The following is a 27,043-nucleotide window of genomic DNA, read 5'->3' on the forward strand; positions in this document are numbered from 1 at the left end:
ATGCCTGGAAGTTGAGCAGCCATCTTGGATCACAGTGTTATTGTGAGGACAGTGGACCAACAGGCTAGGAGTCTGGATACCTAACACTGTGACAACAGCCCAAGCCCTGGACTGACAATGTCCAGATTTATATGTATACACACACACATATGTATATATACACACATACATATATATATATATATACACATATATATGCACACATACATATGCATGTGTGTGTGTGTGTGTGTGTGTGTATATATATATATATATATATATATATATATATATATACATATGAGAAAAACAGACCTCTAGCTTAAGTTCTTATTATTTTGGACTTGATGTCACCTGCAGCTGAACCTAATTTGAACTGATAGAAAAAGTCATGCAGAAATACAGGGCCATCGCTTACAGTTATAGAGAAGTAGAAGTCTACTGGATAAGGCCCCGGGATGGCCGATGGGTAAATGGGGGCTGAACCCTAACCTACCCACTCCTTTCCAAGCTTTGAATAGTGTTTTGTTTACCAAGAGCCTGATATATACTGGTGGCCCTGTAGAAAAGTCAAATTTTGTCTAGAATCTAAACCCTAGAGCAGCATTTTCCAAAAATTTTCGAAAATTTCATCTGCATACTTCTGGGAGAGATGATTTAAGGTAGTTCCCTTGAAGTACTTCAAACAATAATATTTAATACTAAATTAAATGGGCTTATGTTTCATCGTAGTTACCACTCCATTCTGCAAGTTCAGACCTCAGTGCTAGGAAGCGCAGTAAGCAAGGAAGGAGACTGTTGAAGAGCAGAAATGAAAGAGAACAGAAAGCTCATGCAACATCATGTCATTAGGCAGTATTTTATGGTGGCCGGAGCACAAGCTCTGGAGCCAGACTGCCTGTGTTTAAATCCTGGCTCCCAGTGACTAGCTGTGTTATTCTGTTTCTTAACCTCCTGTGTGCTAGTTTTTGCAACAGAACTCAAACACAAAGATGCTGTGAGGATTTAAATAATTACAGTGCCTGACATATAATGAACATTCACTCAATGAACGTAAGCTATTCCCACCATTCTGGTAATTGTTTAGCAAAGGAATCTGAAACTGGCCATGCTTGTTGGAAGCTCACTCTTTGCCAGGAATTGTACATATCTGACTTGACTTTATTTATTAGGAAACTAAGTCTTAGAAAGTTTCAGTAACTTTCCCAAGGTTATGCAACTAATTCTAGCCCAGTGAGAATTCAAACTCCAGTGGGTTGGATTCCAAAGCCATTGTTTTCAACAAAGATAATTAAGGACAAGGCCTGTAAGATTTCACAAGCTTCCTCTTGTATATTCTTTCCCCCCTCATAGCATGTAGCAGCAAACTCTTGCACGCCATAAAGTTCTGTATGGGAATGAAGAATGGGTACACCGCAGATTGAGGAGAGTAATTGGAAGGGTGGAAGAAGTCTTGGGAAGTGGCAAGAGTGATCAACCTGAGCTGAAATTCCACCTGAGTCCCTGGGACCTGTGGCAAAATAAGAGAGCATGGGAAGCTGACCTGATATGAAAAATGCCTCTTGGTGATTTACAAGAAGCAGTAAACTCTCAAGATAAGTTCCAGTTCTGTTTCTCAGTGCTTCTAAAATGCGTTGTAGTGTAAAACACAAAATGAATCCTATCATTCAACAATTTCATACTTGCTCAATTATCACTTATTTGACGGCGTTTAAGTAAAGAAAGAATTTACTAATCTAAATTATTTCTTTTTTTAGAGTCCGCATTATATCTGTTAGGCAAGAAATCTTTGTCTTTATTGCAAAGACATTATTTCAACATAAGTTTCAAAATCTTGCAAATCGGCTACTTTCGTTCTGCCAATTTGCAAAAGAGTAACTTTACCAGTTTCTTTTGAAATTAACTTTTCGACTGAAAAGCTTCGCTTAACTATGCGTACCTTTGCCGAGGTAACTTCTTCGACAAAATCAACTTAACATTAGGGGAGGGGAACCAAGTGTAGGAATTGGGTGGTAAATTTGACTCCAGAGGCTATGGAAGCATTGTGAGTTATTCTGAGCATGTGCCTGGGTTTTGGTGAGAACCAACACTTGCGGCGCACCTCCTATTTGCTTTTAAGTGTTAGTGCCCAGAGCTCTGACCTGGCCACTTTCGCTGCACGTGCGAACTCTTGCGGAAGGCCCAGCAACTCTGTCCCGAGGGTGGTTGACTCACCCAGCCGCCCACGTGGCCGTGGATGGCCTCAGGAGGCTCTGGCGGAGGCCCTGCCACCGCTGCTCGCGCACCCGGGGCGGTGCGGCGGTGGCTGCGACGCCGCAACCCACCAACGTCCTCTCCGTCATAAGGAGGGCGCCGCCGGCCCTGCGCCTCCGGCCCGGCTCCGCAATCCCTGGCAGCCGCACTTCCTGCCCAGAGTGCGCTGGCATCCCATTCCGGCCGGCTTCCCGCTACAGCCGCCCGCCGCGCGCCCCGCAGCATGCGAGCCCGACCAAAAGAAGCCGCAGAAGCGACCCTGGAAGGTGGCGCTCGCGGCCGCACAGGCGCACTGCCTCCCCAGCGCATGCGTCCAGGGGCCGACCCGCGGTCCCCGTCTCCGGTGACGTGGCGACGCGCAGGCGGAGCCACGGTCGGTAGCGGGCGGGTGGGTGGGGGAGGAAGAGCGAGGTGAGCAGGGACGTCAGAGTGGAGAGCGGAAGGTCAGGGAGGCTCGGAGCGGAAGTGAGACTAGGGAGTCTGTCCGCCATTGTGGACCCGAGGAGCGGAGAGCGAGAGGGGGAAGAGCAGCCTGCACGCCGAGCAGAAGGGCCCCCTCCACGGACCCCCGAGCGCGAGGCCGTCTTTCTGGCTTCTCGGCGAGCGGCGGCAGCGGCGGCGGCTGGATCAGTCACTCGGCCGAGGGCGGCAGCCAACTGCTGTGAGTGCACGGGGAGAGGCCCAGGCGGCGGCGGCGGCGGCGGCGGCGGCGGCAGCAGCAGCAGCAGCTCTCGGGTTGCGGTGAAGAATGTCAGCCACTAGCGTGGATCAGGTGAGGGAGCAGAGGCCTCAGGCTCGGCGAAGGCCCGAGCCCCGGAGCTCCACCCTCGCGTGGGGCTCGGGCTCCTCCCCGTCGCCGCCGCTGCCGGCCCCATAACGGTGCTCTGGGCTCAAGTTGCTGCGGTCTTGCCGCCCGGGCCGGGGCGTGCGCCCTGCCCCCGAGCCTGCGGCCGAGGCGGGAGGCCGCGGGGCCGCGGTGGGTGGGGGAAGGACCGCTCCTAGGGGGCCTTAGGGCACATCTGAGGGCGGCCGACGTGGGGCTGAGACCAGGCGAGGTCTGGGAGACGGGTTTTGAGTGGCGGGTGGGAGGTTTAAAGACTGGGGGTGGTTGGGAAATTGGAGGCTATGGAGGATGTGGTGGGTTTTACTCCTACGCGGATTGTTGAAAATAACTTGTCTTTGATAATGTCTTTGATTAACACACTTTCTCTCTCTTTTTTCTTCTCATTATCACACCTTCCGTCTTGCTGCGCAGAGACCTAAAGGGCAAGGAAATAAAGGTGAGTTTGAATATTTTTCTCTTATTTCTTAATGTTGGTTCGATGTGGCTTCTAAACTTTGAGAGGGCCTTTTTGCACCATTTTGGGGGGTTGGCTGGTTTGTGTGTTTTGAAATGTATGTTTAGAGAAATATTCATCATGGCTAAAGCAGCGAAATGCTGTCCCAAACTTCTGTGGTTCCCTTGCTTTGAAGCCACTTTCATAGAAGCCGGAGTGGCAGGAGAAACAGTTTTCTTATTTGTATCTCAGTTAAGGAGGTACTAGGAATGTGGTGACATGTCTTTAATTTTGCAATTTATCTGTATTATGTAACTTCTGCCACAAAAATTTCTACAAATGTGTGCAGATAAGTGGACATGTTGTTCGACATTGCTAGGTTACACTGGAGAATGCAACTCAAGTTGTATTCCATGTCACGTTAGTGAAAATTGTACTGTTAATCACTGGTTCTACTGAACTCAGTTGCAATGAGGCAGTAACACCAGAGAGATCAAAACTGAACAGGCACAGTCCTGGTGGCAAGGTGTGACTCAAGCTGGTATTTTAGAAAGGACTGAGAAGGAAATAGTTTGTGAGGTTTCTGCTACGGTGATATGATTTAGTCTTTAGAAAAAAAAAAAGTACTATTGAAAGTAAAGCATTAAAAAAAACAAGTGTATTTTGTGCCTCTTAATATGGAAAATACAGTCAACTGACTGAAACATTATGACATTAATCATGTGACATTAGTAAGTATAGAACAATAACTGCTTTCTTGGGACAGTGCCAATTAACATTACAGTGAATTATATATTTATAACATTTTGTAATAGGCCTTGATATCAGACTAAATAGAATTATGTTTCCTGTTTTTTATTTCAGTAGTATGGTATTACCTAAAAAATAAGATGTACAGTAGCTTTTGAGATACAAGTTCACAGTCTTTATTGGTGTTCTTTATACTCTTAGCGTTTTTATTTGCCTTTGCAAATTCGAAAAGAATAGGTTTTGAGTACTCAACTCAGTTAATTTTCTTTGAGTTGTAGTGCATTTTATTTGAGAATTTGTACATACCAGATAAATGGCACTGTATCAGATACCATGAATTTACCATGAATTTCTTTTGATTAAGGATGTATTTTGGGGGAGTATGTACATATTTAGAAATTTCAGTTTTTAATTTTTAGAGGTAAAATTTTAATTTTAGAGTTATTTTCTGTTGTAAGCATAAACTTCAATTCGATGTTGTTTATTTTAAATGTTTTAAAATATTCATTTGTAAATTTGAAAAGAATGATCCATTAATTTTTTTTTTTTTTGCTAGTCTGCTCATGAGGAAGTATATAGACTTGGAGATATATGAAATCTGTGGTCATTATTGCCTAGCATAAATTATTTTATCCTAGATCTGTGGGGAGGTGGCACTTTGCAAGGCTATTTGAAATGCTAAGTGTTTTGTGTTACCTGCTCTAAGGTAAGTATGCAAGTTCAATGAAGTACATACTTGTTTGACAAAACAACATAAAGCATCTACAGCATTGTAAGCCATTACTGAACTAATCTGTGATATAGTCAGTTCACTTAGGTGGTATCTTTGATGTTATAGTTGTAAATTACCTATGACACTATTGCATATTGACTATAAATATTTTTTGGTTATTAAGATTTTTTTGATCCATCAGTGTAACCTCTTTTAGATGTATTTAGACACACAAAAGTGTTTATGTGGATAGCTCTTTATTCTAAGAAATTTTCTTTTTTTCACCCTTATTGTCCCGTTCATAGTTTTATCCATGGATAGAACGATGGACTGGGATCACTAGGAGACCTGTGTTCTAATACTTCCTGTGGCTACTGACTTGCCAAGTGAGCTTGAACACATTGCACCTTTTGGTCAGAATTTCCCCTTCCATCTGTAAAACGAAAGTGGTAATTCTAGCTGTAAATCCTATTGTATGTTATGAGGAATGACAATTACGGGAGTCCACTGCTCTGGTGGCCATTTTATTTGCTGGATTTATTTTCACCTGCCTCACCTCATCTATTTTTAAGGTGCAGGGAGACTTTTTCTAAGACATGGCAGGAGGGAAAAACTCTACTGGCCTAAAAGTATTGGTAATCATTTAAGATGCTTTAAAATGGTACATGCCGCAAGTGCACAAATACACATATACATTACTTGTATTTTTATGCCCCTGCAGGGAGAATTACAAGGCGAAGGCAGCACTCCAGTGAACTGATACAAGTAGCTATGTGTGTGTTTGAGAAAAACTCCTGTGCCTTAGCTGACTTGGTTTTCAAGCTAGTAAAAGTGTTTTACAGTTATTCTGTTTACTTTTGTGAAGCAGAAAGCAAAGTTATTTTTCTTGAACTACAGCCTGAGTGGTTTAAGAATATGAGTACTAAACTTGAATTCAGACCTTCTCAAACAGAAAAAATATATGTTGCTGAGGAGTTGTCAGAGTTCTGAAAGCAGAATCCTCTTCAGTTGACTTAATATAATTTCAGAGATGCTGTATTTCTTTTCTGAATTATCTTCATTTGACAGTGTTAGCCTAACACCTGTCTTTAGTGTTTTTGATTTTCTAAGGCTTTTTTCCCTGCATATCCTTAAGGATATGCACTAACAGCTAAAATGTGAAAGGAATTCTGTATCTATCTCTTTGTAAGGCAAAAATGCTTTCATAGTATACGTTGTAATTCTGGGTGTACTTTTTTTGGAAGTTTGAGTTCTTTTTAGTTAATAGATTTTCCTTATATTAAATATTAGAACTCTTTTATTATATGTGGCTAGGGTAGTACTGAAGCTTAGTAGAAATTTAAGGCTAGTTAACTATTGGTCCTTTATTTATTTATTTACTTATATCGGTCTGTAATTTAAAATTGGTATTATATCACTGTTATTTATTAATAAGTAGAAGTTTTGCTTGCTAGGATAAAAGGGAACCTCTCCTTTTCCCGCAGGCACCACAGATAAAAGTGTCAGATCCCATACTCCTAGTGGTCTTGCTACCAACTTTCTCCTGTGCCTTAAGTGTAAAAATAGACCAGTACATGGAAAGGAGTTTATCTTTGCCCTCCTCTCTCCCCCATCCCTTTCCAACAGAGGGACAGAATTGCTTGGTACAACTGCAGGTTAAAAGAATTAGGTTGAATTTGGCTGTTATTTAGTGTTTCAGAAAAGTAGTAGAAAATGCAGTATTCTTTTGTGTCCTCTCCCCACACTCCCTCTGGAAATGATTGCTAAGCACTTTATTGTCATTTTAGGCTTCATTTTATTATTAATCCTCAAAACATTCCTGTAAGGAGATAGAGGGTATATGGTATTGTCGCTGTTTTTGTAGGTGGGAAAACATGATGCACAGATCTGTTGACTTTCCTAACTTGATGTAGTCAGGACCAGAGCAAAGAATCACCTGGCTCCTAAGGCCCATGTTCTATCTTGATTTGACTCTGCTTCATAGAGCAGAGGAAACAGGCGAAGAATCATGTAAGTCATCTGTTCTTTTTTCCCTGAAGAACTTGTACAGACTATGGAACTGGCTTGGATTTCTTTACTATTTAATGGCTTTCAGGTTCCAAGACATTAGTTTGTCATTAAGTAATGTTCAAAAACTACAGTCTTTAAGACAGCTGAATTTCTTAAGGAAAGGTATGGTTTTGAAACTCAAGGGCTAGCTTATTCAGATTCTAATTTAATGCAAATCGCTTGTCAGTATTTGTGCAGTACTTTTGATTAAATATTTTTTTCCTTAGATTGACGTACTCCTTGAATAATCTTTTAGGACTTTTTAGACATATTCATGCATCACGTACGCACAGACTGTATATTTACTTAGTACATGAGAATATTTTGTTCTTAGTCTCAGCATCTTAGAATGAGAAGAGAAAGAATAGAACAGAGGAAATGAGTAAGAATAGCACTGTAATATACATTTAGATGGATTTTAAGGGGGTACTTTTTTTTTGTTTACTATATGAGCAGTATGGGCTAAATTTCTGAGAATCTAATGAATATAAGAAATAGATAGTTGTAATTTTGAAATGGGTAGCTGTGTCAGATAATAGTATGTACTAGTATGTACTATGTACTAGTATGTACTAGTATGTACTCCAATAGCGTAGTGAAGATTTTTTTTCAAGAGAGACTAGACAGACCCCTTTGATGAAGGGGTGGTAAAGGAGAACAGGTATGTTAGAATCTTGTGGGCTGAAATGATTAGCCCAGCAGAAATAACCTAAGGTACCACCTCTTTATTTTTGGTTTTAGTGGCTGTTAACCTGTTTAAATTCTAGGGAGCATATTTAGTTCAACCTTGGCTCTAATGCAATCCTTACCAAATACAGTTAAACCACCCCGGTGGAGCCAGGATCAAGGTGACCTTCATGTTGCTCTTTTGATATTTGAGGGCAATGTAGTATCATAAGAGGTCTACTTTGAAGGCTTCACAGAGTAGTATCATTTCTTTGAGTGATCATCCCTACTCAGTGGGTGGCAAAGAACTAAGGTATTTCACCTATCTTTGCTCCCGTGCCACTGTCAGCTTATAATACTACATTTTTGGTTATCTAAACTCTTTGGAAAAATTAGGGTAAATCAAAATGTAATGATGCTATAGAGAAACACACAACTTAAATCCATACCCCCGGCTTTAATTTATAATACTTTGTGACACTGTATTTTTAAGCAATAAATTTTCACATACTGCAGGGGTTTTTTTGTTGTTGTTTCTGAGGGATTAGTCAACATCCGTTAGAAACTTTCAGCTTTTTTCATCTCGCATGTGTTTCAAAAGTAGAATAGTATATTTAGACAGTGTCGTTATATCAAGTTTTAGCCTTGTAAAACTTCTGTTTATGTGATCCTAAAGAATTTTTAGTCTTATTTGGATCTTGTAATATTTTATGGCAAATAATATCCAAGATTATTGAATACTGTCATTGAATCCTCAGATCAATGAGGTAGGTACTAATAATAACCTCTTTGTATAAAGAGAGTTAGAGAGGCTGAGTCACTAACTAGATATCACTCAGCTTCTCAGTGTTAGAGTTGGGTTTGGAACCCAGGACCTTCTTCTAGTCTGTATTCAAAAGCCCTCTGAGACAGCAGTCAGAATGACAGTTTTATAGAGCATTTTTGGAAATGATCTCTGAACAAATAAGGCATTATAAACTATTCTCTGGTTTTCTTATGTGTTGGAAGAACAACCATGGTTCTCTTTAGTGTCTTAACTTTATTTGTGCTTCCAAGTGAAAGTCTTTATAATATTTTGGTTTAGAATTAAGACCCCTTTTCTTTAGATTTTTTATAACTTATTCATTGTGATAACTGCTTCAGTGAACTTTAGCCACTTTCTTTAAGACATTTACTCTGACTTTAGTTACAAAGAAAGTTAATTTCGTTCTTTATTTGCCTTTATTGGACTAATATAAAGATATAACAAAGGTAGAGAACATTCAGGATTCTATGATCTACAGCACTATTTGAAGTTATTTTAGATTCAAATATAATATTAGGGAACCCTTCCAACAATTTAATTGCTTACTACCATGTTGATATTGGGGTGTTTACATTATGTTTTGGTAATGGGAGGTGTATATAGTTTATGTAATCTTGGGTATATACAAGCTTTGTAAGTTTTTGGTGACACATAAATATTTGTATCTAAATCAAGTTAAATTTCTAAGAGGATTTTTTAATGAAAAGAACAACTCAGGATAACTTTTTCTGAGTTGGTTGAAAAATACTGAAAATTTTAGGTTATTCTGTCAGTTTCATAAAGGTAATTACCACACATCTAATATAAACATATTTTTTAGTTTCAGTACAAAACGGTTCGATTCATCAAAAAGATGCTGTAAATGATGATGATTTTGAGCCATACTTAAGTAGCCAGACAAATCAGGTAAGTCTGACAGTCCCATATTTAGGAAATTAAACTTACATTAGTATTAATTGATTTTTCAAATAGATGTCTTAATTGAATGAGGCTAACCATAACATGTATTAATCTAGTGTGCCTGCATAATAGTGAATAGCAGTTGCAGCTTTGTGGTACAGGAGAATTCTTTAGAAATTCTACCTGGCTGAAACTAGAGTGCGAAATACAAAGATTTGAAGATGGACATTATTTGTATGCGGTATGGTTAGATTTTTTTTGAACGTTGAATTTAACCTTCTAATGTCGCTGCCATGTCTTTATAGCCAAAGCAAATTACAAGATTTAATTAGCTACCCATTTGTGGGAAAGGACTAGTTTATGCCTGAAATTTTTGGTTAATATAGTGTTTTCTTTTCCAATTTGAGTTTTGTGGGTAATTAAAGTTTTAATACAACTAGGTAACGTAGGGAATAGAAGACTTTATAAACATGCTCGCCTTCTATGTTATAGGCTTGGAGAATTTCATAAAATCAAGTAACTGGTGACTCTTGAGGTTCTTTTATGTTTGGATTTTTCACAAATAATCCTGTGAATTTGTAAACAGGTATAATTTAGATTTCAGCATTGAAAAACAAGAGTATTCTTTGGTCTCTATATACCATATCTGCATCCGTTTGTTTATTAATAAAAATATTTCCTCACTAGCAATAAATTTAAAAAAGAAACTTTCATTGTTAACTAGTGTCTTGGGAGAGAATATTCTGGAATGAAAACTGCTTTTGTTGTTTTGCTTAAAAAACAGTAGATGAAAAATGTACCTTGAAATCTTAACCTCTAGATTTTGTTTACATTGTAAAAGAATAAGGAACCAAATATTATTACAGACCTTTACAGTTGTAGGGAAAATTTGAAAAGAAGTAGTTCCCAATTTGTGGTATGTAGGATTATTTTCAGGACTGTGGAGCGCCATGGTTATATTCAATCTGATCTACCTCTTGGTCATTTCTTGTTAACCACCCCCTCCTATCTGTTGATCTACATTCCTAACTTATGTTGGGAGGGAGTAAATACATGAGAAAATAAAAATGGGTGATAAAATCTATGAAAGCTTGGCTGCTCATAAAAGAATGAAAAAATTCATTCCATACTTAAATAATCTAATTTTCTGATCTCAATAACAGATATTTACTTTCCACCTGAAGGTTGTCAAAGAATGCTATCACCGGAAAATAGAAGAAGATCTTTGTTTTGAATTGTAGTGCAAGGTTTAAAAGAAATATATACGATATTCTATTATATTTGGGCCCATACAGTAATCTCGGTTAACATCTCTTATGGCAGTGTTTCCAACTTTTTTTGAGTTTGCCAACTTATTTTGAGAAATTCTGATACTATGAGGTATAGTAGATATTTTCTCAAAAAGGTCTTCGTGATCAGATAAATTTTTGATATTGTTTTAAATTTTAAATATTTGAATTTTTTTGCTACTCGATTTCATACTCGACTATAATAAAATGATTTTCTAAAGCAAGGATGCAGTTATGAAGATCCTCTGACTTACTTGTTCAGCCTCTGTTTTCAAGGAGTTTTAATGGAATTTAAATGTTTGAAAATTACAACCAGTAAGAATCCTCTTGTTTTACTTGGTAACAGATCTTGTATAATTTATTTGTCACAGGGGCTTAGAGGATTCGTTTTTTTGGCATTCCACAGAGGTGCTTCAGGTCTGCCTAGGGAAAACCAGGGAAGGGCACCCGTGATCCCACCCATGCAGCGACCAGAGCTGTGCCCTTCCTTCTTTTGTCTGTTTTATATATTGGAATTCTGCATAAAATTGCACTTGTAAAAAAAAACTTTCAAAGTTTCAGAAAACCATTATTTTTTTAAGAATTAAAACCATTATTTATGTAGTGAACCCAATTTTAAGTTTGTCTCATAAAAGTTTCCTTATGTTGGGATAAAAATACCTACAAAGGTTTGTTTTAATGTGGTGTTTAAATAGAAGGTTTTAGGTTTTATATTAAACTGTTATTATAATTTGAATGTATATTCATATACTGTTTGTTTTTTTTATAAATTTTTTTTTTTAACGTTTATTTATTTTTGAGACAGAGAGAGACAGAGCATGAACGCGGGAGGGTCAGAGAGAGGGAGACACAGAATCTGAAACAGGCTCCAGGCTCTGAGCTGTCAGCACAGAGCCCGACGCGGGGCTCGAACTCACGGGCTGTGAGATCATGACCTGAGCCGAAGTCGGCCGCTTAACCGACTGAGCCACCCAGGCGCCCCTCATATGCTGTTTAAAGAGAAGTTTTAAAATTTGATGCCAGTAAGGGTGTATTATCCTCCCTCTCCTAGTCAGTACTAGTGAACAGGTTTTAGCAATTATGTTTCTGTAATACTAAAAATAATTATCTGTAATCAGGGCACACATTTACCTTTTAAAGAGTACTAACACTGGAATGTTGAAAACTGGGTTTATTGGAGATAAAAATTGAAAATTACCTGAAATCTTAGGAGTTTCACAATTTAATCTTAGGAGTACAAGAATTCAAGTTACTCATAATAACACCTAGGTAAAAGAAAATTTTTTAAAATGGACCTTTTAAAGCAGGTTCGTGAAAACTAGAATTGTTGGTGAAATATCTCAAGTAATTATTCACAGATTACAGTTATGCAAGCATTTATATTTCCTTGCACTGATCTAGCTGAGTAATTGTTTAATTAAAAATTTTTGCAGTTAGATGTGTAATATATCTTTAAAATTAAATGCCTTCATCTGGTTTTAGTATTATAAATAACAAAAATGAATCTTTTATCTGGAAAAGTGGTGAATGTTTTTGGCTAATGATTTAAATTGTTTTGTATACTTAGATCTAATTCGTATCAAACCTAGGGATACTTTAACACAGGTTGTTGGCCTTCTGTGGTAGAGTATTCTGTTTTCTAGTGCTCAGTTTCTTAAGGGATAATTTTTATAGTAACTTAGAAAGTAAATGTTCGTCCTTCAGGTCTTAAAATTAGTCTTCTAAAGTTCCTCAGAATAATCTGATGATTAAGTTGATTGGAAAATTCAGGTTTAACTGGTACTGTTACAGATGCCATGGAATTTATGCATACAGATTTGAAGAATAAGTTGGAAAAATGAAGGTTGAGCTTGTCTCCTTGTATATATGGGGAAATAAATTCCTAAGCATGTTTATCAGAGAAGTGGCATGGAGAGTAAGAAAGTAAAAAATATTTTGAATTTTGTTATTCTGAAAACTGCCCTTAAAGTTTGCATTATCTCTGCCTGTTGGAATGATTTTCTAACTAATAATTCTATATTGCCACTCAGCAGTCCTCTTAAAGTCCGAGTCTGATTGTGTCACTGTCATGTTAAAGAGTAACCACGGCTTCACAACAGTGGATACGCTTATTATATGAATGGCCTTAAAATTGCTCCATTTCCCTCATCTTTGGTCAACTTTCTCCATCTAATTTGCTTGGGGAAATAGGACTCATTATTTTCTGGAAAAATAAGTATTTTCTGAATATCTTCATTTATGATCTGTTTTGTATTTGTGTATATGATTTATACACAGACATACACAGACTCATGTCTATCCCTTCATGATTCTTTTCTCATTCTCCCAGAAAGTTTTGCTTTGGTTGTACTTCCATTATAGTACCTGTCAAGTTGTAGTGTACATGTGTCTTCCTCACTAGACCTGGGAAGTGTTCCAGGTCAGAGACCATGTTCATCTTTGTGTCTCCAGTGACTGGCATTGTATCTAGCACATAGTAGGCATTAAGTATTGAATGAACGGATTGGGTTTTCTGCTAGAATTAAAGAACAAAGTATTACAGTTGATAAAATATTTAGGTTAACTGGGTACCATGTATAAAACATTTTTTGTGACATCCTTATGATTAGATATGTGTAGAGTATACTTTTTGAAAAGCACAATAATATTTTTTAAAGTATTAGGAGAAAATACATATAAGCATTAAAAGTATACTAGACATGACCCTCGAGGTCATGACCTGAGCCAAAATCAAGAGTCAGACGCTTAACCAACCAAGCCACCCAGGTGCCCCTTCACTTAACTTTTTAATTCAGAAGTGATTTCTGGAGTTTGAAGTACCTCAGGTTCTTAATGGAAAAGTTTTTGTTTTTCTCCTTACAGAAGTACTTTTATTGGTGAATTGTGCCTTTTCTATTTTAATTGAACTTATGAGACATTTATAGTCTTCTTTCTTGGAAGGAAAGTTAAAATGGATCTTAGGTTGCTATAAGTGAAAGACTGGTTATAATTGAGTTGTATTAAAATGTGTCAAGTCAGGGGTGCCTGGGTGGCGCAGTCGGTTAAGCGTCCGACTTCAGCCAGGTCACGATCTCGCGGTCCGTGAGTTCGAGCCCCGCGTCGGGCTCTGGGCTGATGGCTCAGAGCCTGGAGCCTGTTTCCGATTCTGTGTCTTCCTCTCTCTCTGCCCCTCCGCCGTTCATGCTCTGTCTCTCTCTGTCCCAAAAATAAATAAATGTTGAAAAAAAAAAAATTAAAATGTGTCAAGTCAGAGCAGTGATCTTGAACTTCTTGTTCAGATTTTCTTAGAGATACTAGAAGAACAATTGATCTATTTCATAAGGCTAAGGAATAATAATTAGAAATGATTTAAAAATGTTAAGGAAGATCTTTTAATCTTTTCTGTATTTTAGTTTCCAAATTAAGAAAAAAAAAAAAAACCACAAAACTAAAGGTAAAAGGCTTAAGCTCCCATACTTTATATCCATATAGCTCTTTGTAGTTAACAGAGTAGATTTTAAAAATCTTTACAATTGATAAGACCAGCAGGTGTTACTCCCATTTCACCACCAAAGAGTCGGGGTTAGAGAAATATGATCTGAGAGATCACTGACACAGAAAGTAAAAGATTAAAGAATTGAGTCTGTGTCCTTAGCTACTACATCCCAACAGCAGTTTATACTCTTAAGATATGGACTAGGTCTGAAATTATATCATGTGTTTGGTGATTAATTTACATTTTAAAGGGGTAAGTTGTAGTCACAAATGTAACTGTCGTTGATTGAATACTTAATGTGTTTTAGACACTGTATCTTTATTTCCTTTTAGTAGATGAGAAAAAAATTCAGAGTTTAAGTAACTTGGCTACTTTCACATAGCCGATGAGTACCTGGTTTGTGATTAGAGTTCAGATACCTCATGACTTCACTTCAACCTTAGGTTAAATGGCCTCCCCAGATTGTTTCTAAGTTTATGCTGTGGGTAAAGGGTCTGCGGATCTCTTCTTATAAGTATCTTTCGTTACAGCCAATGATTGTGCCATCACCTGTATTTACCTATTGTTATTTTTCCCCTTCCAAATAGTTTTTTGATAGTGAGGGAAACATCAAACATTTCAACATCATTTGGTTTAAAGATTGCATATCTTTATCCAAGAATATAGTAAAATTTCACTATAACTGACCAATTTACAAATAATGAATAAATTATTCAAGTGATTATTTGAACATAAACTGTTCAGTTGATTATGTCTCATTATAACCAGGTTTGAAGTAAAAGGTGAAAGTAAGTTTTGAGTTGTTTTTTTCCATCATCAGTAAGTGGAACTTTTGTTCCTCTTCACTACCAAGGTACATTCCTCTAATATTCCACTTAGCTAGCAATTAAAAACTTATCTTAAATTTAGCAGAACATCTTTTTTAATATTACTGTTGAAGCTCTACTAATTCAAAATGTGTTGACCATATCTTTTAAACTCTGAAAGTTTCCTATAGTTTTCTTTTTCTTTTTCTTTTTCTTTTTAATTTTAATGTTTATTTTTGAGAGAGACAGTGTGAGCAGGGGAGGGGCAGAGAAAGAGGGAGATACAGAATCTGAAGCAGGATCCAGACTCTGAGCTGTCAGCATGGAGCCTGACGTGAGGCTCAGACCCACAAATTGTGAGATCGTGGCCTGAGCTGAAGTCGGATGCTTAACCGACGGAGCCACCCAGGTGCCCCTCTATAGTTTTGTTCTTACTAGAACCCAAAATGAAGCCTTGCCTTTAGAATCTGGTTAAGTACTTTCATAGGGCTAAAACTGCTGAAAGAATTGGAAAAATAAATGGTTAGTGTTGTTTGATAAACTGCAGAAAGCAGGCCAGTTACCCACTATACTGATGAAGTGTAGGTGGTGGAAATAACACTGGACAGTTCTATAATCAGATCGGGGACAGCAGTGTGCCTGCTTATTAGCCAGAGCTGTCTGTTTGGTAGCCCACATAACTAACCGAACGCATTTTAAAGTAATTTAAACTTGCCGTTTTTACAAAGTCTGTAATTGAGAGGTGAAGTAGTAAAAATTACGATTAAAAAAACAATGGAAAAGATCTCTAATAAAAGCCCCCACACCTAAAAGTGTTTGGGCCTGTTCCAGCCCCACAGGTAACAGAGTTGGCGAAATTTGTTTCCCCAGTTTCCAAAGAAAATTGGCTCTGGTTTTTTAGGAATGAGTACAGATGAGACCATCAGTTAAAACAGGATGGACAAAGTATAGCCCAGGGATCAGATCCACTCTATGCTCTGCACTCTGAAAAAACCCCTAAGCTAGCAGCCTATTTACCCTTTGGCCTTTAGTTTGCTAACCTCTGAATTATTATGGTTACAGATAAGTTAGGAACTTGGTATGTAACTGTGTGAAATTTCTTATCTGTGATGGTGAAATAAGAATATTCAACATAAGTTAGAGGTAATTTTGCAAAAAATTTGATTATGAAGAGTTCAACTTTAAAAACTTTCTACCTGGTCTGATTTTCCACTCCCACAATAGGTAAGGAATTACTGAGTCCACATTTAATGCCAACATTCTAAATTAAGACTTTGAAACTGATTACCTCCCTATTCAGCACACTCTAGTATTCTTCCCTAATGTGGAATTTATTCACTCCTCTGTATTTTATGTCTCTTTAACTGTAGGTTTTCTTTTAGAATGAATGTATCTGTGTTTTTCAGAAGCAGGCATTCAATAAGTGCTTGGGTGAAGTAAATAATAAACTAATAAATAAAAGGATAGTTTTAGTAACTTTAAGCTGAAAAAAGATAACTTAAAAAATATTTTAATCTATTATGCATGTTATATTGGCTGACCTGTTCATTTTTATTAAGCTTTGTGGAGTTTTATGTCACGGGGATGTCCTTGTCAGTGTATAGCCCTATGAGTGCTTTTATTTTTAATAAATAATTTAGTGATCAGATTATACACACGTGAGTGTGTGTGATCTTCATGGCTACTAAGTTTAATAATCATTACTAATTTTTTCAAGAAGTTTTTCTTTGCAAACCATTGTTGGTGATTTTGAGCTTTCTTGAAAATTTCTCTAGTATTAAATATAGCAGTCAGTATTTCCAGTGTTGGTCTGTACGACGATGCCAGTACTGTTGTGGTTTCAAAGATGTTCTTCATTTCCTTCATATTAATATTCTGAGCATTATATAGGTAATAATCAGCTAATACAGTTGAAGAATATACTCAAATTAGTCAACAGTAACCCATTTATTTCCCGTTCTGAATGTAGTTAAAATATACTTATATCAAGTATATTTTAAGAGTCATTGTTTTTTCTTTGAATAGTACTAAGTGACAGAATTGTTTTTTTGTCTTTAAGACCAAGCATTGCTGGAAATACTCAATAAATCTGTGTCATAATTAGTAATTTCACTGCAACTTTTATTTGTCTTAAGTTACTTTTTTTTTAATGTTTGTTTCGAGAGAGAGAATGAGCAGGGTAAGGGCACAGAGAGAGAGAGAGAGAGAGAGAGAGAGAGAGAGAGAGAGAGAATATCCCAAGCAGGCTCTGCAGGGGCCAATGTGGGACTCAAACTCATGAACTGTGAGACCATGACCTGAGCAGAAATCCAGAGTTAGAAGGTTAACCAACTGAGCCACCCAGGCACCCCTCTCTTATTTTTATATCAGTTTTATTGGAATCATTGCAGAAGACAAAATATTAAGTTAACTTTCTCATAGAGGACAATTTTGACAGTTTCAAAGTGTGTCACAAGTAACTTCATAATAATAAAATGTTAATTGCCAATGATAGGCCCTTAAAAGAATGTCATGTGAATACCAGGTAGTGTCTATGATGTTACTGTCACACGTTTATATTGATATACTTTCTTGGTGGTAGAGAAGTGGTGGAAATACTTTCTTGAGTGGAAGAGAGTAACAACAACAAAAAAAGCTAAATACTTTGCTCTAGGAACTTTGAATAAGAATGCCTATGTAAATTAAGTGAACAATCAGCCTTCAGAATGGTATTCATCCTCGCAAGGTGACTTCCAGTTGTCCTGATTAGGTATTAGCTTAATTCTTGCATTTTGCTTAATTGTATACATTCAGAGGTCTGTTCAGTACTTTAAAAAATCATACCTAAACCAAAGGGTGAAAATCTATTATCAGACATGTTTTTGGCTTAAACCAATTTTAAAATAAATCCTTAAAATGTTTGTTTTTTACATCGGCTAGTAACAAGTTTGAGGTTTTTTTCTTTAAATAGAATTTGGTGTTTTCTTTTGTGGCAAATCATTAAATGAATCATTAGTTACTATTCACAAGTAAACATTGATTTAATTGCAGTAATTCTGGAAAAAATTGCAGGAACTCACTATTTCTAAATTAAAATTCTGATTAGGAAGGTGATAGTTTATTGGGTAAAATTCAGAAATTAGAGTCTGAAAAGCGGCACCTATTTACCACCATTTAGAAACCACAGTAAGGATTTTGTTTTGATTTTTTTTCAAAATGAGCAAGACAAAACAAAAAGAAGCAAATTTGGATCATGCCATAGGTATAATCTTGTCATTTTTTTCTTCTCATAGTGTGAGCATTTCTTTTTTTTTTTTTTTTTTTTTTAATTTTTAATGTTTATTTTTGAGAGACAGAGAGAGATAGAGCATCAGCGAGGAAGGAGCACAGAGAGGGAGACACAGAATCAAAAGCAGGCTCCAGGCTGTCAGCACTGAGCCCGACATAGGGCTCAAACTCATGAACCTTGAGATCATGACCTGGGCCAAAGTTGGACACTTAACTGAGCCACCCAGGCCACCCTTCTTTTGTTGTTTCTTAATGAAAGTACAGAATGTAACTGCTAAATTGGATTCCATCATATAGATAGGTATTCTATATTCTAAAATTCCTCTATTATTTGGCATAGATTCCAGATTTGTTTGATCTTTGCATGTAAGTTTTTGGATACATTAACTGTTTAAAATAAAGTTGGCTGTAAATGATCAATTTGTGTCTGCAGAGTTTATAAACCAGATTTTTGTAGAAATGATATTTTTAAATTGTGCCAGAGGATCTGACTCTTAGAAATAATCCTCCTCCTACCCACCTCCTCGCTCCCCTCCCCCAAACCCTGCAATTTTATAACGAATATTTTAAAATAAAAATACCAGCACATTTTTGTTTTGATAAAATTGGGTTTGAAATTTTCATTTTATCTGGAAGAAGTGCATTTGGTTTTCATTTATTTAAAACTATTTGTTTTTAATCTTTGAGAGTCCTTTTTTCCCCCTGGTCTTAAGAGGATACTTCGCTCCTGATTATGATCTTTTGTTTTCCAGAGTAACAGCTATCCACCAATGTCAGATCCATACATGCCTAGTTACTATGCTCCATCCATTGGATTTCCATATTCTCTTGGGGAAGCAGCATGGTCCACGGCTGGAGACCAACCTATGCCGTATCTGACAACCTATGGACAAATGAGTAATGGAGAACATCATTATATACCAGATGGTGTGTTTAGTCAACCTGGGGCATTAGGAAATACCCCTCCATTTCTTGGTCAACATGGATTTAACTTTTTTCCTGGTAATGCTGATTTCTCTACATGGGGGACAAGTGGATCTCAGGGACAATCAACACAAAGTTCTGCTTATAGTAGCAGTTATGGCTATCCACCTAGTTCTCTTGGGAGAGCTATTACGGATGGACAGGCTGGATTTGGCAATGATACTTTGAGTAAGGTGCCTGGCATTAGCAGTATTGAGCAAGGCATGACTGGACTGAAAATTGGTGGTGACCTGACAGCTGCAGTGACAAAAACTGTAGGTACAGCCTTGAGCAGCAGTGGTATGACTAGCATTGCAACCAATAGTGTGCCCCCAGTTAGCAGTGCAGCGCCTAAACCGACCTCATGGGCTGCCATTGCCAGAAAGCCTGCCAAACCTCAACCGAAACTTAAACCCAAGGGCAATGTGGGAATTGGGGGTTCTGCTGTGCCACCACCTCCTATAAAACACAACATGAATATTGGAACTTGGGATGAAAAGGGGTCAGTGGTAAAGGCTCCACCAACCCAACCAGTTCTGCCTCCTCAAACTATAATCCAGCAGCCTCAGCCATTAATTCAACCACCAACATTGGTGCAAAGCCAACTGCCTCAACAGCAGCCTCAGCCACCACAACCACAGCAGCAACAAGGACCTCAGCCACAGGCCCAGCCTCACCAAGTGCAGCCCCAACAGCAACAGCTGCAGAATCGCTGGGTAGCTCCTCGGAATAGGGGAGCTGGATTCAACCAGAACAATGGAGTGGGCGGTGAAAACTTTGGTTTAGGTGTTGTTCCTGTCAGTGCTTCACCTTCTAGTGTAGAAGTGCATCCAGTGCTGGAAAAGCTAAAGGCCATAAACAATTATAATCCCAAAGACTTTGACTGGAACCTGAAGAATGGACGTGTGTTTATAATTAAAAGCTATTCTGAGGATGACATACACCGATCCATTAAGTACTCTATCTGGTGTAGTACTGAGCATGGTAATAAGCGTTTGGATGCAGCTTACCGTTCCCTGAATGGGAAAGGCCCACTCTATTTACTCTTCAGTGTGAATGGCAGTGGACATTTTTGTGGAGTGGCTGAAATGAAGTCTGTTGTGGACTATAATGCATATGCTGGTGTCTGGTCTCAGGATAAGTGGAAGGGCAAATTTGAAGTTAAATGGATCTTTGTCAAAGATGTTCCCAATAACCAGTTACGGCATATTCGCTTAGAAAATAATGACAACAAACCAGTTACCAATTCAAGGGACACTCAAGAGGTACCCCTAGAAAAAGCTAAGCAAGTGCTTAAAATAATTGCTACTTTCAAGCATACCACCTCAATCTTTGATGACTTTGCACATTATGAAAAGCGTCAAGAAGAGGAGGAAGCCATGCGTAGGGTAAGAGTACAGTGATTTTTGTATGTAGGGTCTTTTTCTTGGGGTGGTACATATGGATGGGTGTTCTTTAATGCCTTTTAATATTACATTTTGAGTTTAGGAACTTTATTCTGAAGGAAACCAACCACTTAGCTTAAGAAACAGAACTCTGCAAACTCCCTTGAGGGCCTCAGAGGCACATTAAATCCTTTTCTCTTTCCTTCCTAAGTGTCATCCTTACTCTGAATTTGCCTGTTCTTTATATTCAGGGGATAAAGGTCATTGAGTTGTATTCATCAAAGCCTAGTAAGTTCTGCATTTATAACCAAGCAAATTTAGGAACTGGTGAGGGACTCTAATCACTAATTTTAAACATTAGTTTTATGCAAAAACGTGCTTAGGATTTTGAAACAGCTTTTAAATAAATGTTTGAATATAATTTATTTTGTATTTGTGAGAAAACAGATTTTTCCCCGAAACTCCTTCCTGAACCGTTTTTTAAAATATTTGAGAGAGAGCTCGTGAGCAAGCAGGGGATGGGGACAGAGAGAGGGAGAGAAAGAATCTCAAGCAGGCTCCACACACTGGTGGCGCAGAGCCCGGTAAGGGGGCTGAGATTCACCAACCATGATCCGTTATGATCTGAGCCAAAATCAAGTGTCAGACCCTTAACCAACTGAGCTACCCAGGCACTCCTTTCCTGAAACATTTTCATAATTTGTACCTTTAAATTAAGCACTTGTATAAAGTATAGGAAGGATCTGACTTTAGGAAGGCAGTTGAGAGTTGGGAATGCATGGACTTTTGAGATTTTGATTGAAGAATTTGATTTCTTATTCTGTTATTGACCCTCTCTGAAACTTGTGAGACTTTCCTGAAGTTATGCACTGTTTTTGCTTGCGTCATATAGGCGAGAATTTGGTCACGGGGCACAAAGGCAAGACAGCTGGGGAATGTTTTCTGTTCCAAACCGCAGAAGAAAATTGGGGTCCTATTTTTAGGAGGAAAAGAGAGAATGGATATAGTAGACAACTAGCAGATTTTTCCATAGACCGTACATTCAAATTTCTTTTCAAATGCCGCAAGGGTAAAGTTACTAGAAGCTTTTTTAAAATATTGACTGGTAGAGAAAGAGATACGGGAAGAGCGTGCAAGCAGGGGAGAGGGGCCAAGGTTGAAAGAGTCTTAAGCAGGCTCCACACTTAGCATGGAGCCCGATGCAGGGCTCATTCTCACAACCCTGGGATCATGACCTGGGCTGAAGTCAAGAGTTGGATGCTCAACTGACTGAGCCACCCAGGTCCCCCAAGTTAGAAGCTCTTCTAAGAAATTATGTTGGTTACTATGGAAAGCTGTTACGTAGAAAATGTCAGTAATTTGTTTCTATGTGTGAACTTAAATATCTGTGGCTTCTTAATCTTTGCAGACAAGGGAACTATTTGAGCAAACGTTCCTCACTGGTGAATAATACTGAAATAATAATTCTAGAACAGTAGTTTGCAAACCTTAAGCTGCTTAAATTATTGGGATGCTTCTTGGAATGCAGCGGTTCTTCCGCTGTAGGAAAATCTGATCAATTGTTGGCCCTTGAACAAATGTGCAGGTCAGGGGTGCCCCCCCCACCCCCCAATTTCCATAGTTGGAAATTTGTGTGTAACTTTTGACTCATCCAAAACTTAACCACTGATAGCCTGCTGTTTACAGGAAGCCACCTTGCTGATAACATAAACAGTCGATTAACACACATTTTGTATCTTACATGAATTATATACTGTAGTCTTATAGTCGAGTGAGAGAAAACATGGTATTAAGAAAATCATCAGGAAGATAAAGTACATTTACAGTACTGTATTTAACAGAAAAATCTACATATATGCCAATGCACACAAGTTTAAACCCATGTTGTTCAAGGGACAACTATTTCATAAAGGACCTGCTGGTGTACATTTTTAATAGATACCTTAGGTGATTCTGGTGCTAGTGATTCCGGTTAAATGTGGGAGAAGAGTGAAAAAGGAGGATCAAAAGTAGCTTCTGAACTTTTGAGCTCAGCAGGTGAGTAAATGGTCATACTGTAACTGCCATGACCAGTAGTGGATCAGTAGAACTGATTTGGGGTATGAAAAGTAGGATGCAGGTTTCTTTTTGAGGAGGTGCTGATTTTAAGGTGTTTTTGAGAAATATGGACTGTGAAATCTGTGATTAAGCAGTTAGATGTGAGAGTCACACATTTGGGAGCTTTCTTTTCTTAAATAGTTGATTCCACGAAAGTGGGATGAGATTGCTCAGGGGAAAAAGATGCATGGCAAGGAAATATTTACCAATTTTTTTTTCTCTCCCACCACTAAGGGGTGGTCACCCTTGTATGTCTTCCACATGTCTTACCTACCCGGTCTGCAAATTTAGCCCTAGTTTATTATTTTTTTTAATATAATTGTCTCAGGAATTATTTATGACAGTTACATATTGTTTTTATAATCACGTATATACCACAGTGATTTAAACTTAATTTTTAAACTTAAAAATTTTACATTTAAATTGTTCCAGAGTTTACTGCCAGTCTTTTGATGGTATATAATCCATCTTTGACATGTTTATTTTGAATCTTTTTTTTGTTGTTCAGCCTTATGTGACATATTTGATAATTTTTTTTCAGTTTGTTTATTTTGAGAGAGAGAGTGAGTGGGGGAGGGGCAGAGAGAGGGAAAGAGAGAATCCCAAGCAGGCTTCACACTGTCCCATGAACTGTGAGATCTTGACCTGAGCTGAAACCAAGAGTTGGACACTTAACAGACTGAGCTACCTAGGTGCCCCTTCCATATACTTTTCAACTTGTTTAGTTTTTTAAAATTTACCTACAGTAAAATTGTAAATTTGTAAATTCCCTTTTGCTGACTTGTAGTCAAGTGCTTCCCTCCCCCTTTGATCAATCCATTCTCTGTCTCTATAAGGCATTTTTCATAATGTCATGTAAACGAAATTACATAGTGTATAATCTTTTAAGATTTCTTTCACTTAGCATGATATCTTTGCAGTGTATCAGTGTTTTATATATCAATTCTTTGTTCCTTTTAATTACTAAGTACCATTCCACTGTGTGGATTCACCATAGTGTTCTTATCTTTCATCCTTTAAAGCACTTCTGAGTTGTTTCTAGTTTTTGGGGAATGTAGATAAAGGTCCTATAACTTTGTGTATATATCCTTTTTAAAGTTTTTTAGGGGTAGTTGAGTGGCTCAGTCGGTTAAGCATCTGACTCTTGATTTCTTTTCAGGTCAGGATCTCGGTGTTCGTGACTTAAGTCCTGCGTCAGGTTCTGTGCTGATAGCACGGAGCCTGCTTGAGATTCTGTCTCCCTCTCTCTCTCTCCTGTCCCTTGCTGGTGCTCTCTATCAAAATAAATATTTTTAAAAAAGATAAAAGTTTTAAAAAAATTACGTAGTATAATTCACTTTTTGAGAAGTACAGTTCCATGAATTTTAACACACTTATAGATTTGTATAACTATCACCATGATCAGGATACAGAATAATATCATCCTGGGAAAGCTATCTTGTACTATCCCTTCATATTAACATTCTTCCCCCATATCTAACTTCTGGCAGCCGTGATTTGGACTCAGTATAGTTCTTTTTAAATTGAAGTATAGTTGACATACAGTGTTATTTTCAGGTGTACAACTTAGTGATTCAACATTTACATACAATACAAAATGCTCACCACTGTAAGTATAGTTACTGTCACCATACAGAGTTATTACCATATTCACTATACCTTGTTCTGTGCTTTTGTACTTATAACTGGAAGTTTGTACCTCTTAATCCTCTTCACCTCTTATACCCCTCCCCACCCTCCCAACTTTGTTGATTTTTAGATTACACATATAAGTGAAATCATATGGTATTTGTCTTTCTCTGTCTGACTTATTTCACTTAACATAATACCTTCTAGGTTCATCCATGTTACGACATGTGGCAAGATTTCATTTTTTTTTAATGGCTAAGTAAAGTCCCATTGTGCGTGTATGTATATACACCACATCTTTCTTCATCCATTCATCCATTGATAGACACTTGGCATTGCTTGCCTATTTTGCTATTATAAATATTGCAGCAATAAACCTAGGGGTGTTATATATATTTTTAAATTAGTGGTTTTGTTTTCTTTGGTTAAATACCCAGAAGTGGGATTACTGGATTGTATGGTGTTTCTATTTTTAATTTTTTGAGGCACCTCCATACTGTTTTCCACAGTGGCTACACCAATTCCCATTTGCCCAAACACTGCCCAATGTTTCCCTTTTCTCTAAACACTCGCCAGTACTTGTTATTTCTTGTTTTGATGCTAGCCATTCTGACAGGTGTGAGGTGAGATTTCATTGTGGTTTTGATTTACATTTCCCTACTGATTAGTGATATTGAGCATGTTTTCTTGTCTGTTGGCCATGTCTTTGGAAAAATGTTCATTCATGTCTTTAACTCCTAATTGGAACTGTCATTTGTAAATCTCTTTTCCCATTCAGTAAGCTACCTTTTAGTTTGTTGATGATTTCCTTCGCTGTGCAGAAGCTTTTTAGTTTGATTCAGTGTAGTTTTATTAGTATCCTTTTTTGTGAAATGATATTTTAAGACTCATTTTGACCTTTTTCTGTCATCATTGAACCTGGAAGAGGATCATCCAGGTCAGGTATTTGCTCCAAAACAGGGTTATTGTTGTTTTTTTTCCTTTCTTCCTTTTAATGTTTAGTGTTAGTTTCACATTCTCTTCCTGCTGCAAATGTGGAGACAGGAGAATCCTGTTGATTGTTAACTTTACCAGTCAAATGATTCATCAGCCTGTGAAGAGTGAGAAGGGAGAGCCGGTACAATGAATATGCTAGTGGGTGAAATTTAACTTTTCTTTGAGTTTGAAACGGCCATGTCATGTCGGGGAAACTGTTTTCTCTGTTTATTGACTGTTTTGCATTAGGGGTATCACGTGTCCTTGCCCAGTTTTCTTCCTGGTGCTGTTATCCCTTGTCCAGCAGGAATGTGTAAATTTTCATTTGTAGATTTTCTCTTAGATAATGTTGTGCTTACACTTTAGCTTTCCAGCATAACTGCTTTTAAATACGCTTGGCAACCCAGTGATAAAGGATGTGTTCCCCCTCCGTTGTAGGTCCTCCTTGGCTCCATCAAAAAGGACAAATTAGTGGTGTTTTGCTAGAATTTTTTTTTTTTTTTACTTGTCATGCCCATTTTATTTGTTAAAGAAAAGGATTTGCAAGTCATTGTTTAGTGTTCTCTTTTAACATGACCCCATCTGTCTTGTGTTTTGCTGAAATTCTTCAAAGCTTCTGATATGTGGAGGTCACATTTTCCCAGATGCAAATTCTTCAGTCTTTGGGTAAAGTAGGGTTTCTTAAGACCCAGAGTAGCACTAATTATAAAAGAAAAGATTGATGAAATTTCACCAGTTTAAAATCTGTTCATCAAGGGGCTCATCAGTCAGAGAATGCAACTCTTGATCTGAGGGTCGTGAGTTCAAGCGTCATGTTGAGCATGGAGTCTACTTAAAAAAAAAAAAAATCTGTTCATCAAAAGATGCTTTAAGGAGGGTAGAAAGACATGTAAGGCCCTAGGAGGAATTTGGACATAAATGACCAAAGATTAGTTAGTATCAAGAATGTAGAAAGAACTCCTGTGAATCAGTTTAAGAAAAAAGGTGAACGCGGGGCGCCTGGGTGGCGCAGTCGGTTGAGCGTCCGACTTCAGCCAGGTCACGATCTCGCGGTCCGTGAGTTCGAGCCCCGCGTCGGGCTCTGGGCTGATGGCTCAGAGCCTGGAGCCTGTTTCCGATTCTGTGTCTCCCTCTCTCTCTGCCCCTTCCCCGTTCATGCTCTGTCTCTCTCTGTCCCAAAAATAAATAAACGTTGAAAAAAAAAAATTAAAAAAAAAGAAAAAAGGTGAACCCAGTTGAAAAATGGGCAAAAGATAGATTGAAACAAATATGGCTAAAAAGTATATGAAAAGATACTCAGTCTTATTAGGGAAATACAAATCAGGAGTATAATGAAAAAATTTTTTATATCCATTTATTTGGTAAAATTGAGAAATTTGATAGTATCAGGTATTAGACTATAGATCAATAAAAGCTCTTCTACAGCTGGAGATAGGACCATTAAATTGATAACAGCCATGTGGGGAAGTAATTTTGCATTTTTTTGTAAAGCTGAACAAAATTTCATATATTTTATAATTCAGTTCTTTGTGTACACACATGCACGCACACACACATACATAGCTAAGAGAAACTTCCTAAATACATCAGAAGACACACAAGAATGTAGATAATAGTAAAAAGACTGGGAACAACCTAAATGTTTATCATCAGGAAAATAACCAAAATATATTGGTGCCATAATGATAGAGTAGAATTGATTGAACTATAGCTACATGCAGCTGTATGTGTGAATCTTTTTCCTTCTTTTTATTTCGACATAATTT

At 37.7% G+C, this 27,043-nt stretch overlaps 2 protein-coding genes across 9 annotated transcripts in view; one reads left to right on the forward strand and one right to left on the reverse strand.

The window, feature by feature from the left end:
- Positions 1–262: 262 nt before the first annotated feature.
- LOC123378955 lies at positions 263–2,633 on the reverse strand. Its single transcript, XM_045050148.1, has 2 exons — positions 2,121–2,633; positions 263–1,489 (listed from the first exon to the last, which is right to left on the reverse strand). The coding sequence occupies exons 1-2, from the start codon at positions 2,539–2,541 to the stop codon at positions 1,221–1,223; spliced, it is 690 nt and encodes a 229-aa protein (XP_044906083.1). The 5' UTR covers positions 2,542–2,633; the 3' UTR covers positions 263–1,220.
- Positions 2,634–2,727: 94 nt separating this feature from the next.
- YTHDF3 (YTH N6-methyladenosine RNA binding protein 3) overlaps positions 2,728–27,043 on the forward strand; it is a 41,023-nt gene continuing 16,707 nt past the window's right edge. The window contains exons 1-5 of one of the 8 annotated variants that reach the window (XM_011291374.4): positions 2,738–3,004; positions 3,488–3,512; positions 6,836–6,981; positions 9,312–9,397; positions 18,981–20,579. In XM_011291374.4, the coding sequence (XP_011289676.1) occupies positions 6,924–6,981; positions 9,312–9,397; positions 18,981–20,579 (1,743 nt within the window). In that variant the 5' untranslated portion in view covers positions 2,738–3,004; positions 3,488–3,512; positions 6,836–6,923. Of the gene's footprint in view, positions 3,005–3,153; positions 3,288–3,487; positions 3,513–4,946; positions 4,966–5,005; positions 5,358–6,835; positions 6,982–9,311; positions 9,398–18,980; positions 20,580–27,043 lie in introns of those variants that run through there. The other 7 variants (XM_019822721.3, XM_003999835.6, XM_023248560.2 and 4 more) reach the window with 7 other exon arrangements.

This window comes from Felis catus, chromosome F2, assembly GCF_018350175.1.
Source record: "Felis catus isolate Fca126 chromosome F2, F.catus_Fca126_mat1.0, whole genome shotgun sequence".
Taxonomy (NCBI): Eukaryota; Metazoa; Chordata; class Mammalia; order Carnivora; family Felidae; genus Felis; species Felis catus.

Bases quoted from the DNA above. Each gene is read 5' to 3' on its own strand.
- LOC123378955 (XM_045050148.1), bottom strand. From the start codon at position 2,541: ATGCGCTGGGGAGGCAGTGCGCCTGTGCGGCCGCGAGCGCCACCTTCC. The intron at 1,490-2,120 runs GTCAGAGCTCTG...ATTTTGCCACAG, and splicing joins CGTGCAGCGAAAGTGGCCAG to GTCCCAGGGACTCAGGTGGA.